At 35.7% G+C, this 17,689-nt stretch overlaps 1 protein-coding gene across 1 annotated transcript in view; it reads right to left on the bottom strand.

Annotated features, from left to right (window-relative positions):
* The window catches only part of TRHDE (thyrotropin releasing hormone degrading enzyme), a 207,013-nt gene that overhangs the window by 73,866 nt on the left and 115,458 nt on the right, over window positions 1-17,689 (bottom strand). Inside the window, exon 7 of the mRNA XM_065741352.1 lies at window positions 13,057-13,122. Within this exon, the coding sequence (XP_065597424.1) occupies window positions 13,057-13,122 (66 nt within the window). The remainder of the gene's footprint in view (window positions 1-13,056; window positions 13,123-17,689) is intronic.

The raw sequence follows: 17,689 nt of genomic DNA on the forward strand, positions 1-17,689 counted from the left end.
TCCCCAAAAAATAATTCAAATCTATTTTATTACCAGAATTTATTTTATTACTTGAATATTGAAGCAGATGGCTTGAACAGCAGTAAAAATGAGAACATACTGAAAAGTGCTGAAGGATTTTGAAAGATGTTTTCAGTAATATTTTATTGATTAAACTTACAGGCCCTTCCTTGCATCAGACTTATTTTAAGAAAAGGAGATTATTTTAAAGGAGAAGTTTTATCCCTTTGCAATCTTACTTCCCTCAGTACTCCTAGCATTGAGCTTGGTTTCAAGGAAATGAACTACCCCACCATCCAAATATGATAACACTCACAACTAATAAAAGGTAGTTACTGATAAATGTGAAGAGGTTACAAAACTGTAAGGGGGAAAAAAGCCTCCAAACATATATCATACTTTCAGGAAGACTTCAGATCTATAACTGGGACCAAATTCCTTTCTCAGCTTATCTGTATAAGGCTTATTATTTGACTGAACTAATCAATAGATCCTGACTTACATGAGTGGTGTTGAGATCTAAATCAGATTCACACTGAATAACGTTTTTTCTCCAAAAGATAACCGTGAAATTCTGCTTTACAACATGAATGAGGAAAACCAGCAACATATTTCATAGAACCATCCTTCTGAATGCCCTTGTTTTTCAAGGCTCAGGAAACAGTAGTCTTTCATGCCTACTCCTGGATCTGTATTTTCTTTCCTTCATACTACCATGTGCTCTTGTTGAACATTTTTATATCTATCTGCTGTATCTGACCAGAGATTTAGAGTAAACAATAAAAATGTTTAGTTCAGGTGGAAATCAGCCTTTAACATTATGGCTATCAAATCCTGTGAATTAGTTTTCTAGGAATTTCTGTTCTTAGGCCACCAGATGTCATCTAATGGATGTTGACAATTAGATGCCACTTTTTTTTCCCTCTGACCTCACACCACTAATATTGAAATTGCTATCTTATATTACCTTGACATCAACTAACATTCAGATAAAAAGCTTCAGCAAGGGACAGAGTAGAAGATACCACATATGATTTGATAATAGGAGACAACCAAGAGGACTTAAAAAACTACAGTAAAGCATTGATCAGTAAGCTACAAAGAAGTAAAGATTCCTGCAAGAGAGAAAGACCACCAATAGAAAAGCTACATAAACTACTAGTCTTGTAGTATTTTTGAACTGTACAGCAGACTAACCCTTGAGAAAGAGCCTGGTCGAAGAGACACCATCACTCTCATAGCTAAGTAGTCAGATAGGGATTACAAAATAAGGGGCATGTATGTTCACCTTACTGCTCCTGGCAAACACTGTATCAGGCAAATTAGACAGACTTTGACACTATTAGTGTCAAAGCTACCTATAAACCAAAAGAACAGGTGTAAAAAAAAAAACATGTATCAAAACAGCACTGAAAAGTCAACAACAACAACAAAAAACACTCGGAAACACATTTTTTCCAGGTCACATAATCAGAGTAACTCCTTCATTTCTACATCACTTATCAATGCACGAAACTTATTCCAGGTAGTCTTGTCAGAAACTCCTCGCCTACAGAACATTCTGGAGTCATAGAATGTATTTTAGATTTCAAGGGTGAATTCCATTGAAGGATCAAAAATGTTGACATCCTTCCTCCACTTTAATCTACTATTACATTAAAATGTGTTCCTCCAACAAAAAAAAATGTAGCTACTCTTTGGGCAACGATCCAATAATTAAATTAAATACACAAACAAACATAAAATGCATTTTAATCTATAGTAATAAAGGCAAGCATCAAAATGATACTGAAGTGGCAAGCATATAAGACCATGACTGTTTACACCTAGTACTAAAATTCTCACATATGTTTTATAAACAGACACATAATGAATTTTTTTTTTGCATTTCCCTCAAGCGACAGTTTGAAGACACTTCAGTAGAGTAGTAAGATCAAGTGCCTTCCACAACAGACTGCTTCTCCTTGCCCAAATCTCTCTGGTTGCAAGGCAATTTTGTAAACAAGGCCTCTGAAATGACCTGAATAGGAGGTAGCACTATCATTCCATGACAAGGACACTTACTTCCTTGACTAAGTTTACCAGAATGAACTACAAAGTCTTCCACCAGTACAAATTTAAGTGGCAATGAGTGATTTTACCAGGACTTACCAGTAACACTGATAAAAACAAAGAGAGTTACTTCATGAAGCTACTGTCCTATGAAACTACACTCTGAGTGTAATGAAAAAGATCAGACAAAGGAAATATGGTGGTGATTTTAGAAGACAGTTAAGAGAAAGATGATCAATGAAATAAGAGGCTTGCATCAACAGAGCTCTAATATTTAAAGGAAAATTTTACCTTAAAATGCCTTTCTCTAAAGATGTTCAGACATGCTTTTAATACTAATGGTTGATGTTACCATTCCATATCAATACAGCAATTTATACAAGTAAAAATTTAATGCATGTTAAACCTTATTTATAGACACTCTAATTTAGAACTGAAAATATCAAAACTCAGTAACATTGAGTCACATTGTTTTGCCTTCTCTTTGGGACAGTATCTCAGGCAATACATAAAAACCTAGAAATGGAAATCAGAGGAATCTCATCAATGTATGCCAGCTGAAATCCAAGTCCTTTATTTTTTCCACACGTAACCATGATAGAATGCTCACAGTCATCAGCAACTGGAAAACATCCACTGTTAATGTCGTATATACAATTAAATCATTATAAATCATTATAATTGTCATTATAATCATTATTCTGGGGTGTATTAAAAAGAGTGTGGCCAGCAGGTCAAGAGATGTGATCCTTCCCCTCTACTCTGCCCTGGTGAGGCTTCACCTGGAATATTGTGTCCAGTTCTGGGCTCCCCAGTACAAAAAAGGCCAGGATCTCCTGGAAAGAGTCCAGATGAGGGCTACAAAGATGATAAAGGGTGTGGAACACCTCTCTTATGAGGAAAGGCTGAAAAACCTGCATCTGTTCAGCCTTGAAAAAAGAAGACTCAGAGGGGATCTGATCCATGTCTATAAATATCTAAGGAGAGATAGGAAAAGGGATGAGGCTAGACTCTTCTCAGCAGAATCCTGCAGAAATGTGCATGGGAACTTCTTCACAGTGCAGGTGACAGAGCACTGGCAAGGGCTGCTCAGAGAGGTTGTGAAGTCTCCTGTAGAGACTTTCAAAACCCACCTGGATGCCTGTGCAACCTGGGCTGGGGAGCTGCTTTGGCAGGGGGGTTGGATGAGATGATCTCTAGAGGTCCTTTCCAATCACTACAATTCTGCATTTCTGTGATATGTGAACAGTAAGCTGTAACTACTAATCAGGAAGAGTGATACTGGAACCACAGACAGAAATAAAACTTAATTTTCTCTAGAACCAATGATGCTGAATATACCAGCATAATTATAGTATTTTTTTCTTTTTCTTTGTAGTTCATTATTCCTATGTGTTATAATAATAATCAGATCAGCAGAACTGACATTTTTAGAGCTATATGGGTCAGTGGGACTAATAGCATTAATTTCAGTGGGAAAAGAATTAGGGCAGTGTTGAGAATATTTCAGCCATGGTGTTGCAAATGTGACATTCATTTAAAGGATTAAGCCCTGTCCTAAACAGCTCCCTATTCAGGCTGAGACCCAAGAGAAATTAGTAAAAGAAAAGAGAAGTAAAAAAGCCATCATTAAATGATCGGGACTATTTGCTTTGCTCTGCTTCTTGTTGATAAGAGGAGGCCGGAATTGTAAATCAGAAGTAACCCAACTGAAATCAACATAGACTTGTCATTTCCATTCCAACAAACAGAAGAATCAAATCTCCAAATACCTTAAGATACATGGTTTTATAATTAATAAATCCCCTGCTTTACAATTCAGTGAATTCAATGTGAACGAGGCACGAAAATAAAAGATTCAAAATTTGCACTCAGGCAATTTTTCAGAGACAAAATTTATCCTGCCTTGCTTGGAATCCTTGCTTGGAATATTAAAAGATCATCATTATTATATGGGGAGCTTCATTCACCTTACTGAATTCAGCTTCACCTATTAGCTATTAACACAAAGAAGGAAGTTACATTTTGAAATACAGCAACAGCAATCACAATGCAGTGGCAAAACAATTTGCATTAGAAGTCTAAAGGGAACTGTTGGAAGGATTGCAGTTACTGCCTAGCAGAGTCTGAAAGTGTCTGCTACACAGTGAGACACCTGCTAGTATATTAAGCTTGGCTTTAAGAAGAAATGCATTTGATGTATTATTTGGTAGTAGTACTAAACTACTGAACTAAGGAAAAACCTTACAGGAATAAAGTACTCTGTGAAACTGAACTGCTTATATTTGTCTGAATCTGTTCATTCATTTTAGTTCTGCCTTGTTTGGTTGCACAATGCATTCGAACCTAAAGCCAGATATTGCTCAATAAGTATATTTACAATGAAAACAAACAATGATGGAACTTGTTCCAGAGATATTTGGATGGTACCTGCTAATTGTGACAAGTTGGCTGCTCATTCCTCTGCATTAACCTGAGATACACCCAGGGATTGCTAGCAATGCAAAAAGTCTGTGTTTTTTATTCCACAATATTCTTTTCCACAGAAACCCTCAAATCAGAAAGAAATCAATACTACATACTCCAGAGGAGTCACCATAACTCACTTGAGAAAACTTATTATAAACATGATTTGCACGTCACTGTATCTAGATCATAAGAACCTGCAACATTTGTACATTAACAGTGAATAACAGATGGGAAAGCAGTAAAAGCAAAGCTTCAACTTTGCTATGTTTCATGTTGTTTACGTTGATCTAGCAAACTTGGGACAAATGACTATGGTACAGTACAGCGACTAAAGCTGCATTTAATTTTGCAAAATGTAGACCCCTTTAAAAATCATTATAATTTACATCTGTTTACATGCTACTATGTCTACCAATTCTACTAATTCTATTTGCTTCTTTAAAAATCCACTTGGTAATCTTCATTGTTTAAGTAGAGTGCACTATAACAAGTAGTAAAAACTGCTACACTTCATTGTCATATTTTTATGTCTGTGGCCTTGTTACTTCAATTTACCTCAACAAATTTGGTCCTCAAAATGTAGTCAAAGCACATCTATAAACAAAACTCTGTTCCAGGTCAAGTCTGTGGGGGTCCTCAGGTAGAGAGCCAGACAACACAAGTACACTTGATACTGAAACCTCCTTTTCAGGACGCTGCTGAGTACACTGCTTAAAGATGCTAAGCTGGGAAGGAAAACAGCAAGATCCTGTCAGGAACACGGTCCTTGCTTTTTCTCACAAGTGTTCAAATCAAAATTCAGCAGATGACAGTGAGAGTGGAACATGAGCCTGGAGCAGCACAGGAACACAAGTGAAGGCACAGAGAGTACTTTCTGGCATGGTTTGGAGCGCTGCCCTTCCTTTCACTGGTTGGAGTACAGAAATTCCATCTAAGACTCATCCCTAGATTTCTCTTGCTGTGGCATAGATATATGATGGGCTACTACAGTAACTTAAGTGAGGGTAGAAAAAAGAATTTCAGTGACAGTCTCTTTTACCCAGTAGAGATTCAGCTTTATTTTGAATGTCTTCCATCGGGTTAAATAGATTTCATTTCTTCTGTGTACTAAATATTAACTTGGAGTTCAGTCCTGCAATCTTTGTGCTGGAAATATTCCCACTGACTTCTAAACAGCTAATGGAAATTTTGATTGCATGAGGGTGGCAGAATCACAGTAAAACATGTACTTTCAGCACTGTGTAAACTCCATTGTGCTGCTTCATAGCAACAGAGGCGAGGTTGCTAGTAAGCTTGTACTGGGAAAACAGTATAATTTTATTCCAAAAGAAAGCATTTTCTTAAGTAGCCACTCAGCCTGCTGATGTTATCTGAGAATTCATACCTGTAATTCTTTCTCTTAATAATTCCTATAATAAAAATGGAGAAAATAGCCATAATTGAATTTTCCACACAACAGGAAATAAAGCTTACTGAAAGCATACCGAATGGATATGTATGCATGACATGTAACATGGTTGATTGTAAAGTTGTAAAGGCTGATCAAATTCTGAGGAAACATTTACTAACTTAAGCTGTGTTTATATTAATTGTTCTTGTTTTTGGAAGAAGTTCTAACAATGGAGAAATAAAGAAACATTTTATGCTAGCTGAACAAAAGCATGATGTGCCCCTAATGAACATGACACATTACTATAACTTTGCTCTGACACTCAACACTGGGAACATCACCTGTTTCTGAGGTTTAGCAGCACTTGACATTAAAACTCTTTACATGTAGCACTCCCTGTTGTGACTTCCAATTTGGCCAAAACATAATTGCTTGAGCTGAAATCCTGTCTTCAAAATGTTTGTCCCAGATTGAATTCTCCAAAATTTCAACAGGAAGAAAGTATTGGAAAATAATTAGTTTTACCTTTTCTTGACACTTCCTTTTTTTTTTTTTTTTTTTTTTTAAAAAAAAGGTCTACCATCCCCATGCACTGGAGCCAAGAAGGAAAGTGATTTTATTTCACAGATGTGATTTTTCTTAACATGATCAACTTTAGATGATCTTGCAGCAAGAGAGAGTTCATATTCTCTCTTCATCAACAGTTCACATTTGTTTTAGCTTAGGATGAGGTTAGACCCTTTAAACAGAAACTGAAGAGCCTATCTCCCCCATCTTTTAGCAATTCTGTGGACTGAAGGCACTCTGACAGCCTGGGAAGAAAAACATATGATTCAAATGCACAGGAAATAAAAGGGAGATCAGAAAGTGGGTAACTGAGTTAATTATCAAAAGGGAATATTTTTATGATGTAGCATTTTAGGGAGCATTTTTCTCTGCACTGCACTTATGGGATACCTCTAGAGGGTGAGCTGTAGCCATATTGAGTTCCAGCAGCTGAAGATGAAACCAGTGAAAGATGCACTTTTACATAAACTGTTCTGATCTGTAAGTGATGAGGGAAGTAAGTGAGAAAATGCTGTTTTGGGCACCTCTTATTGAATATTCCACAGTTATGTACCCTTAAAGTTACATTTCTGTGGGCCTAGATCTCCTTTATAAGTAGGCATCTAGCAACACCCCACTCTTCATGCAAGGCTGAAGTCTTCTGTCCACTAACTGTTAGTGGTACACTATGAAACCATGCTGGATGGTTTCATAGTGTACCACTAACAGTTGGCATTTAAGAGAATCATAGAATCACAGGGGTTGGAAGGGACCTCAAGAGATCATCGAGTCCAACCCCCCTGCCAAAGCAGGTTCCCTACACCAGGTCGCACAGGTAGGCATCCAGGTGGGTCTGGGATATCTCCAGAGAAGGAGACTCCACAACCCCCCTGTGCAGCTGTGCCAGTGCTCCGTCACCCTCACCATAAAGAAGTTCTTGTGCATATTCATGCAAAACCTCCTGTGCTGCAGTTTCTGTCCGTTCCCCCTTGTCCTGTCTCCACACACTGCTGAAAAGAGTCTGGCCTCGACACTTTGTCCCCCACACCTCAGATATTTATAAACCTGGATCAGGTCCCCTCTCAGTCTTCTTTTCTCAAGGCTAAACAGACCCACTTCACTTAGCCTTTCTTCATAGGATATGCAAAATTGTATGCAGTAGTTACAAACAGGGACAGAGAGTGAAAAAAGTTGGGGAAAAGTAAGCATAGGACAATTAAGTTAGCATGGTCCACTTATAAGTTGTATCAGACACTGTCATCTGAAGAAAATACTAGGCAATTGCATAAATAGAAGCCCTGGCTAAGATGTAGAAAAAAGAGGAAGCAATTAACTTTAAATTAACTTTAGCATTTTTCAATAATTCTAATGTTTAATTATGCATCCTCAACTATAGTATTTCCTTAAATGGAATTATTTTGCTATATATGTGGAATACTATGAATCCTCCTGGAACTAGAGGAAGGACTTCAGTTTTCTGTAGAAATATGGGTTGGGCCCTTATTACTATGGTGCACATCTTAACGCTTTCAATGAAAAAAAAAACAATAAACAAAAAACAGAAACAAAAACAAACAAACAAACAAACAAAAAAAACCATAGTGACCTGCAACATACAAAAGATTCATTAGGTAAACTTTCACTGAGCTATTTAATTCATGGTGCAAAACACTACAGAAAAACTTCAGAGCACTGAATTCATTTAAAAATGTAAACCTGAAATCCAGAATAATGTAAAATAGAAGAACAATAGATGCTGAGGGGCCAGAAAAGGCAAAAGGTGTTATCAATCTCATATGATACTGCAGTGTAGAAAACAGTGATGTCAGCTCCTACGAGATTTCCTATGACTTCCTATGTCCTGCTTTCAACAAACTCAAGCTGTCAGTAAAAGTGAAAGAGTTTAAAAAATAAAGGGATCAGTAGCAACTTAAGTACAGGTCATAGCCAGTATGACCCATGATGTTTGTCAAAGTGCTCTTCTAAACCCAAGCAAATGGATGCTGAATTAGCTGAAAAGTACTTCACTCAACATCTATTAAATGCACCAGACAGCAGAACTGCAACATCTGAGGACTGCCATCTGTGTAGGTGCCTGGTAGCAAAAGTTGCATCTCCTCACTGAGATGAGGAAGACCGCAGAGAATTCCATGTTCACTGTTGTTCTAGGGAGAGCATCACAGAAGTCTACTTCATTGAACCTGATCCTAAGGTGCCTGACTTTCTGCTTTTACAAAGAACTCAATAAGTCTTTAATTATGTCTAATTTTAAACAGTCTACAGCTGAATTGGGTATAAAAGTGTAATAAATAGGCAAAATAAAATGGGTACCTTTAAGCCTGCTTAATCTACCATATAAAAGTACTAGGATTTTGGATAGAAGCAGTGAACAATACAGAAAGTATCACATTAGAGCTCTATTTTAAATCTAGAAAGTTTTAGATAGGCTTCCACATTAAACGCTGCAACAATTCAAAGAGTACAGGCACTCATAGAGGTGTCTAAAATGTAGGAAATACTAAGCAGTGTAAATGAAAGAAGCTCAGCCTAACTAGCCAGTTTTACAACAGTAAAAAGTGTCTGAAATTTGAACCTTGCTATATTTAACAGCCTACATGCCAGATTTCCCCAGTCAGCTCTTTTGAAAGGTTGACCAATTTGTTTCAATATAGTGACCACTCAACAGCACCAAAAAAAGACAGTGTCTCCTCAAAGAACTGCATGGAAATTTTTCTTCACAATGTGAAGCCTGAAGTACAAAAGCAGTTAATTTATCACAGAAGCAAGGATTCCTTTGGTAACTAATTCAAACTGCTGATGATGCACTAAATCAGAGTGAGTGATGAACACATACATAACAGCAAGTGAAGTTCAAAAGGATACAGATCTGCGTGATCAATGAGCTGCCACGTGGCAAATGAAATGCAGTGTTGACAAATACAGAGTAATAGAGATGAATCTCCAAAATAATCAACCTAATATAAAAAAAATGTAAATTAACTCCCGCAGAATGGTCTCTTTACAGTGTCGAGGGTGCTTCTCTCCATATATCCAAGTACCAGACCTTCAAATCTTTTTCTCTATATTTGATAAGAGAAAAAAAAAAAAACACTGATAACTTTAAGAGGTGTCTTGTAGTAAAGCAATAAAACTTTCCTAGAAACGTAATATAGTGATGCAAGTTAAGTAAGCAGTAATTAATTTCAAGCATGTAGATTAAGAAAAATAGCCTACAGATGAAAATCCCATACAAATCTAAAATTATATTGCATATTACTGCCCTGAGTGATGACTGAATGAAAAGACCAGCTTTGGTGCCTTCTGCTGACCTAGCCTCTCCATCCTCCAACACATATTCTAACTCATTAAATGGCCTTTTGATTGAAAAGCAACACTTTGTAAGAAGAGTACTGGTATTTAGTGACATTCACCCTTTCAGTTTCCCTGGAGCATAGCAAACTTGGCACATCAAGAAAGCTGTCAGGACTTTCAACAAGAAATATAACTCCCAGTACGAGAAGGAAGAGGTCATTAGATTTTTTTCTACAGAAAGGATAGCTGTGACTTCTTTGTTATTCAGTCATTAAATATAAACAGATCTCTCTTGGTTTTGTCTGCGGCGCGCTACCTGAAAACAGCGAAAGGATCTGTCCTATTTACTAAATCATGTGTATGATAATGTTGCATGATTGAAGACATCCTATGTTTTTGAAGGGCTTCCAGAAAACCATATCTTCACTAACATGTTCTTTTTGCTGCACTTCTAGATCGGAAGCTCTAACACAACATATTTATTGTATATTTACAGTGATAGAAATGGGCCACTTATCACAAATAGATATGAATCTCTCCAAACCATATATTCTATAAAAATGTAATTGCTAATATTTTATGTCCTCAGAGTCATCAATAAGATGGTTTGCTGAATTCTGGGCATCATGGGCACCTTTGTACACATTCTTCAGTTCAAGCTAACTATCAAACAATATCCAGCAATGAGCCATGCTTCCCTTCACCAACTTTTTAGTTTCCTTTTTAGCATGATTGTTTTCTTTGACAGGGTATCTTGACTTCTTTGTAATACCCACTTTCCAGGTGATAGCATGTAATTAGATTCAGAAAAATTTAAGTGGCAAGGAACAGAGAAGGTAGATACCCCACTAGCTTCTTGCTGTAAACTTTACCCTTTTCTCTCCTTAACCCAAAGGCTTGTTAGCATTGTATAAAACTCTAATTTTGCAACTCTTAATTAGATGATGAGTCACACCTTGACTTTTATGAAATTACCAGCATTCCATGCAAATGCATATAAAAGGTTACTCATTTTGGTTTATGACGGTGTAATAAGATGACACAAATAACTCTTCTTTATCATCTGTGAAACACTAAAGACATTAACTAATACAGAAGAAAGAACAGAAATAATGATAATATTAACACTGATTTGTTTTACATACTGGAAACTAATACCAAATAAGGTCAATAAGATAAGGTGAAGGTCATTTAGAATTTAGTTTCTCCGAAAGCCAATTAGAATAAGCAGGAATTAATCAGCTGTACATCTTTGTATTTTTGTATTTCTTACTTGAAGAGATTTCTAAATAATACTAATGATGCTTTTCTTTACATACAGCAGTATGTGAAAAATGTCATTTTGTTGAACACTGGAATTCCATAATAAAACTGGATTCAAGGGAACTTAATGCTAAATCTCAAGTAATTAAACTGGGGCTAAAGCAGTAAAAAGCCTTAAAAATGATAGAAAGGGTAAATCAGTTATCCAGTTTCCCTTACAATTAGCAAAGCTAGCATCTCAACTCTACAGAACATAGTGAATGCTATTTGGTTATATTCATAAGGAATCAAAGGAATTAAATGAATGACAGCAGTTTCCAATTACATAACTTGTAGCTTATGAACAAGCTCATGAACATTGTGCTTCATTTTGTTCAACTTGGAGTCAGACAAACAGAAAATCTCCATCTGGATTTCAAATAGTTTTTATAAACAGAAGTAAAATATCATCATACTGAACTGATGCCAAAACTTGCACTAGTTAGATTTTCCCAGATTTTTCTTTGGTAAAGGAAGAGTTTCTATTAGAGTAGAAACAGTGAAAAGGAAAAATAATTATTTTGTTTGATCTAAAGTATTTTTCTTTAATTGATTCCAGGACAACTTTAACACTGTTAAAGGCAAACAGAAAAAGGAGTTTTGAGATATATGTATTAAAGCATTCCCTTTCTCCAAACCTGACTGAAACATCCTTTTAGTAAAAGTGAATTTCCTTATAAAATGTAGTTGAATATAGAGTTTGCTACACTAATGACAGAAGTCTTACTGGATCAAATGAGATGAGAATTTCAACCTCTACGTATACAAGATTTTATGAAGAAAAGATCTGGATGAAATTAACTAAGGCTATAGGTAAGGACATGAGCTAAGTGGGTCCCATACAGAAGTTATCCACAAAACATGAACGTCCTACAGACTCTTCAAAAAACTGTATTTTTCCCCTTTCCTTTAATTGCCTATGGCAATGAAACACCTCTCTGCAATATAACTAATGCATTTATGGAACTTTGTTTTGTATTTTTGTCTTTCAATTCATTCTGGTTAGATGTAGAATTATTGTGTTAAAAAATGACCTGATCCCAGACATAGTTTATTTAAATTTCAAAATGAAAAGCTTACTAAGAACAGATAAGATTGATTGCTCTTTCCATCTTAGCATAATTGTATTTCAGGTGAACATCAATTTACTTTAAAGGACACTTCTAAGTAGCAGGCTGCATCATACATAATTCATCAATCACAGCTGCCTGGAACATGATTTACTCAAGCAGAATTCCATGAAATAGAGGGAGTTGAATTGTTTTTTAGGCTTTGGCCTGTTTGTTTTTAAATAGTTTATGAAACACTCATTTGAACTGAATTATTGCTGAAAAGAATTCATCCTTGTAATCAGCACGTTGCGTTTCTTCATACAAAATTGTTACCTCTTCAGATTTCTTTAAAAAGGTAAAGTGAGTTTTCAAAACATTAAGTTAGAGAGCACTCCATGTTTATCAAAGGTGAAAATAAAGCTCAAGGATTTTTTATGTGTAGGGCAGGGAAAAGCAAAAGTATTTATCTGAATAATATAAAATTCCATAAATTGAAAACCTTCACTAGTTTCAAGGGCTATGTATTTTCTAGCCGCCTTGACTTTCGTATCAGCATGCAAATGTAATTGAACAGTAGTAGCTCCATCCTCAGCTAGCCCTCCACACAGTTGTCATATGGCTAAAATGGCCTCTACCTGGCAATATACACTAACAAGACACAAAATAGCGTGCCAGCTAAAGTGCAAAATCTACATACACCATGAAATAGAGGTGAAGCTTTCATTTACAGGGGCAACACCTTGTACTCTATACTGCCCAGCATTTTCTATCAAAGTCAGCTTCAGGGATACGTTGGTGCCTCAGACAGACCTGAATTGAAGAAACATTTCCACAAATAGATAAGAATATAGTTTAAAAAGAAGAAAAAAAAGAGCAAGTGAGAGCAGCTGCTAGAAATACACACTTGCACAAAGACACAAATATCTTACTTACTTGCAAGCCCGTTTGAAACACTGAGTGACCCATAAAATTAGCCAACATTCGAATTAAAGCTGCACCCTGTGGGAAATAATTCAGAAAAGTAAGTTGTTATTGTTGTATAATATTGATGTGCAAAACTATTAACAACAATTTGAAGAATGCAATTGTATCTAACAATATAACCTTAGAAACTTGTGACTATTATAATCTTTAATTGCATCAGAATGAAGAAAAAGGAGAGAAAAGATAACACAAGGATTTACAAGGAAAAATGAATACATTGTATGCGCTTAGCACTACTGAACAGCTTTCAGTGAGGGCAAAACATAATGTTCATGATAAAATATAGAATAATAATCATTTATAATATTCTTATTTTAATTTAATTATTGTAAATCAGAATTTACTGATAATATTATCCTTCCAAAAAGCCTTCAAGATGTGGTGATCTAGAAGTGAATTTTTTCATTTTTATTTTCAAGATGTAGATATCCATCCTTGACTTCATTAACATTCAGTTTCTCTTTCACACCGTCTTCCAAAGATGTAAGTATTTGTATAATATGCTTACTGTACTTACATCAGTTCTTATCCCTTGTCCCTCAGGCAAAGGACTGAGATCTAAAAAACTTTTGTTTTACAGGTGATTCTTATTGTCAGTATTTATATCCAGAATTAGACACACACTTGCCAGACTAGCTTTCTTTAAGGCATCCCATGTGCTTTCTTACTCCCTCTCAGTATGACCACAATTTCTGTATATTTTCCCCTTGCACAAGTGTTCTATTTCAAGCAAAAATACCTTTGTAGATCAGCTGATTTAGCTATAATATCCCACTTTGCCATCAAATCATGAAAATCAGCTTCCCAATCCCATTAATCAAATGTTATACATAGGAATGATCACTATATGAGAGGGAGGACACTTTTGATTTAAAAACAGTGAATCAAAGGCTATGAGAAAACACAATATTAGAATTCACCAACCTCTGCTACAGATACAGGTTCAGGAATTAAGCTAATGCTAATTAGAAAAAAAAGTTACATTTCACAGATTCAAAAATTATCAGGTACTAAAGCCAAAAGGACTGTTCTAATAATATAATCTGACTTCCTGCATTAATAGAGGTCAAACAGCAATCTACGTGAAAACGTTATTGCTTCTCTTCACATAACAGCATCAAAGATTCAAGAAAAGAAAAATGTATCACGGTACTACAAAGCATGTGAAAACTAATGCTTACTCCAATGGTTAAAATCTGATTTATTTTCAAATTTGAATTTCTCTAGCTTCAACCTTCAAAACCCTATTTAATGTCTTTTTCTGTTAAAGTTCAGATTAGTTTTGGAATTCAACAGTTGTCAAACCTTTAAACTGTTTAACACATATTTTACAATTTTCTGTGCAGCGCCTACATCTGAAGTAATGAAGCACCTGTAATTATCAACATTTTAAATAACAGTATAAATCAAAAAGATTAGCAAATTGTTAGTAATCATATGTTCTACACATACATAGCAACAAATAATATGTAGCTCATAAAGTAAATGAAGGGGGAAACAAGGAATGAATTCAGGAAATGTTGGTAATTGCTTATTAGAAGTGAACACTGGATAAAGTCAAAGAATAAAAAAATAAAAAGATGCATCATTAACACTGTGCTTTGCTTTTATGGTGGTACCTAATCTTACTGAGAGAGCAATCATATCAGGAACACACAGCAGTATGGAAAATTCTTCCCATCCACACAGATTATTACCTGAACAGTCAAGACTATAGGTCAGGAAGTGTTATTACCCTCATTTTACCAAAGGAACTGAGTGAGTAAAGTTCTCCGAGATGCTTAAACAGATAAATTGCAGATAAATCTATGTAAGCAGATAAACAGTAGACAGAAAAAAAATCTAATAAATAGATAAATCCAATTTATTTGGTAAGTAACTTAGGAGTGCAACCCAAAATAACTGAAGCAGAAACAAAAAAACACAATATATAAAATATATCAGTCCAAGTCATTAACAACAAACACATCCTTTTTCCCCACTCATTTTTCAGTATTCTGGGGCCCTTCTGTTCATTTATCAGAATCTAAATTTTACGTAGTAATGGTTGATGGATATTCATATAGGCATCTTAGCTCTACCAATTTCTGTGAGAAGTAAGCAAACAAATACCTGTGATCTTTCCCATAGAGTCTTTTCTATCCAGAGAGAAAGAACTGTCAGAAAGACATAAAATAAATATACAATTGCTCTCATAGCTCTCATTTAGTCACATCATAGATGAAACTGTGACTGGCCTTTACACAGCAAATAAAGTAAAAAAGCGAATAAAGATTGAATAGGAGTTCTAAGATACAAAGACAGGACTACTCTCTCCAGATCTATTCATTTTCACAGATACTTGAGAATTTCTTTCTAATTACCTTCAGGAAACCCAGAAGTCCATTTATAACATCCAGAACAACAATGTGCTTGTCCCAGTTCTGCTATCTTCCCCACACAGCTTGCCTATCTGGATGACTTATTTGCTGAAGAACAATGTAGTAAACGAGAGAGAAAGGATAGAAATTCTAAAGGAAAGAAGAAAAAGAGAAAACCAGAGAACCAGAAAAGGGGAAAGAAACAGAAGAGCAAACGCAGTCCTTGGTGTGGAGTGAAAAGAGATGGGGTGAAGGAATGGGAAAAAACATTTTTCACCTTTTTTTTTTTTTTAACTTCAAAAGGAGGCAGAAGAGAGAATAGGGATACATTCCAAAGAACAGAAGCAATTGATACATTCCCAGATCCAAGAAGGAAAAGACAAAAAACACAGATACTGACTGGATAACAAAGAGAAGAAACAGACTTGCAGAAAGGATTAAAAGGTCAGAGTAAGTAAAATAAAGGACTTCCTAAAAGATGGGCATGGAGGATGATCCTAATTAGAGGGTCCTGAGGAGGGAAAGTACAGTATCTTCAGCTACAGGAGCAATTGAACAGGGTAGCCTTTGTATTATCTGAATGGCCCAAATGCTGGCATTTTCACTGTATATTCACCTAGCGGGCAGTAATTTGCATTTGCTTTCCCTCAAGGCAGTAGATGACTCAGTGCTCTGTCAAGAGGTAACGTGCGTTGGTTTTATCAGGTCCACTGGAAAGTAATTATTTCCTATTCACAAAATTTATCTATGTTCCTGACAATACAAAAGCTTACTCATGCCAGGGAAAAGCTATGTACCATGCTTTAATAAAAGTTCACTCAGTCAATGAGTAATGGAACTACCTGGTTCTGGTGAATTAGAAGATTTCAAAGTGCTTTGTGACACTCTGATATCAATATCCTTCCCATTACATAAATGGAAACCGAGCAACATCACAGTAAAATCATATCAGAAGGATCACCTAGCACGTTCATCCTACAAGCTGTGACACAGCTGGAGTTTCCTCATCTTCAGCATTGAGACAGATGCTATAGGGAAGGAAGGTTGAAGATCAGCTGTCCCACAGAAATTAACTGCATGTGCACTCCTTTTCTGCAAAGCACTCCTGGGTAAGCAGGCTCATGGGCAATTAGCCAACACTGGCTAAATTGCTGTAAGTTTGTGCAGCAAATGTTAAATAAATTTCTTTCTGTGAAGAAACTTGCTTGCAAACTTACACTATAGTAAAGATCATCCATTATTAAAATGAGGATCAAAATTAATATGTGAGCTGAATTTGTCTTTGATATCCAGAAAATGCAGACTCATAGTTAAGGCATTCAGTCTAATTCCCCCACATAAACAATAATAATAATATTCATAATTTGATTGCAACTTTGATCTCAGATTAAATGAATTTAACTTTTAAAGATTCACTCCAACATTTTGTGATCCTGTAGCATCACTATAGATCATAAATATTGTAAATCAATTCAGTCCTCTAATTAGGTGATCTGATTTTACTGAATCGGAATTCTTTAACTAATTATTTCACTTGTAATTTGCATCCTGTAATCACTTCTTATACAAAAGAAAATGATAAATGGAATTTTCTTCAGTAAGGAAAACGAAAGCAAAAAACAAAAAAAAACAACCATGTTTTAAGTTTGAAACCACAAAAATATCACTTGCTTACTAAAAAGTAGTAAGCCAAAGAGCATGGAATAGATCTGAGCAAATGCACATATCTTTAGTATCTCTGTCTACAGTTAGTTTAGTTGTTCAGACTTCTAGATGCTGTCAATTGACAGAACCAGTCAATTCTGGGTGTACTTTATCTCAAAACAGATGAGTTGTACCCTAAAGGCACTATCTCTTCCATTTAACTCCAGAATGACCCTTTGGTGACTAGCTTGGATGTATCAAACAGTGCTGCAGACTTTTAAAGTCAGGTGAGATTAATTCAACTGCACTGTTCAAAAAGGTCATACGTAGATTGATTCCCCATTCTTTTACAAGGGTTCTATACTAGTAAGTTGTTCCCAAGAATTCCTGAAGAATTAAGATATAAAACTGGTGGGATACCATCCTCTCACAGAGAGGCAAATAACAAATCATTTCTCAGTTTATCATACTTTCTCATAAGCAACCCACAGCCAGATATTCAAGAGAGTGCCCTGAAGATAGGGCAGAGTGCTTTTTAGCTGGAGGTGGATGTTCTTTACCAAACAGGCAGTGAATAA

This window comes from Cyrtonyx montezumae, unplaced genomic scaffold (assembly GCF_038088225.1).
Source record: "Cyrtonyx montezumae isolate F1298 unplaced genomic scaffold, pur_monq_1.0 scaffold_3, whole genome shotgun sequence".
NCBI lineage: Eukaryota > Metazoa > Chordata > Aves > Galliformes > Odontophoridae > Cyrtonyx > Cyrtonyx montezumae.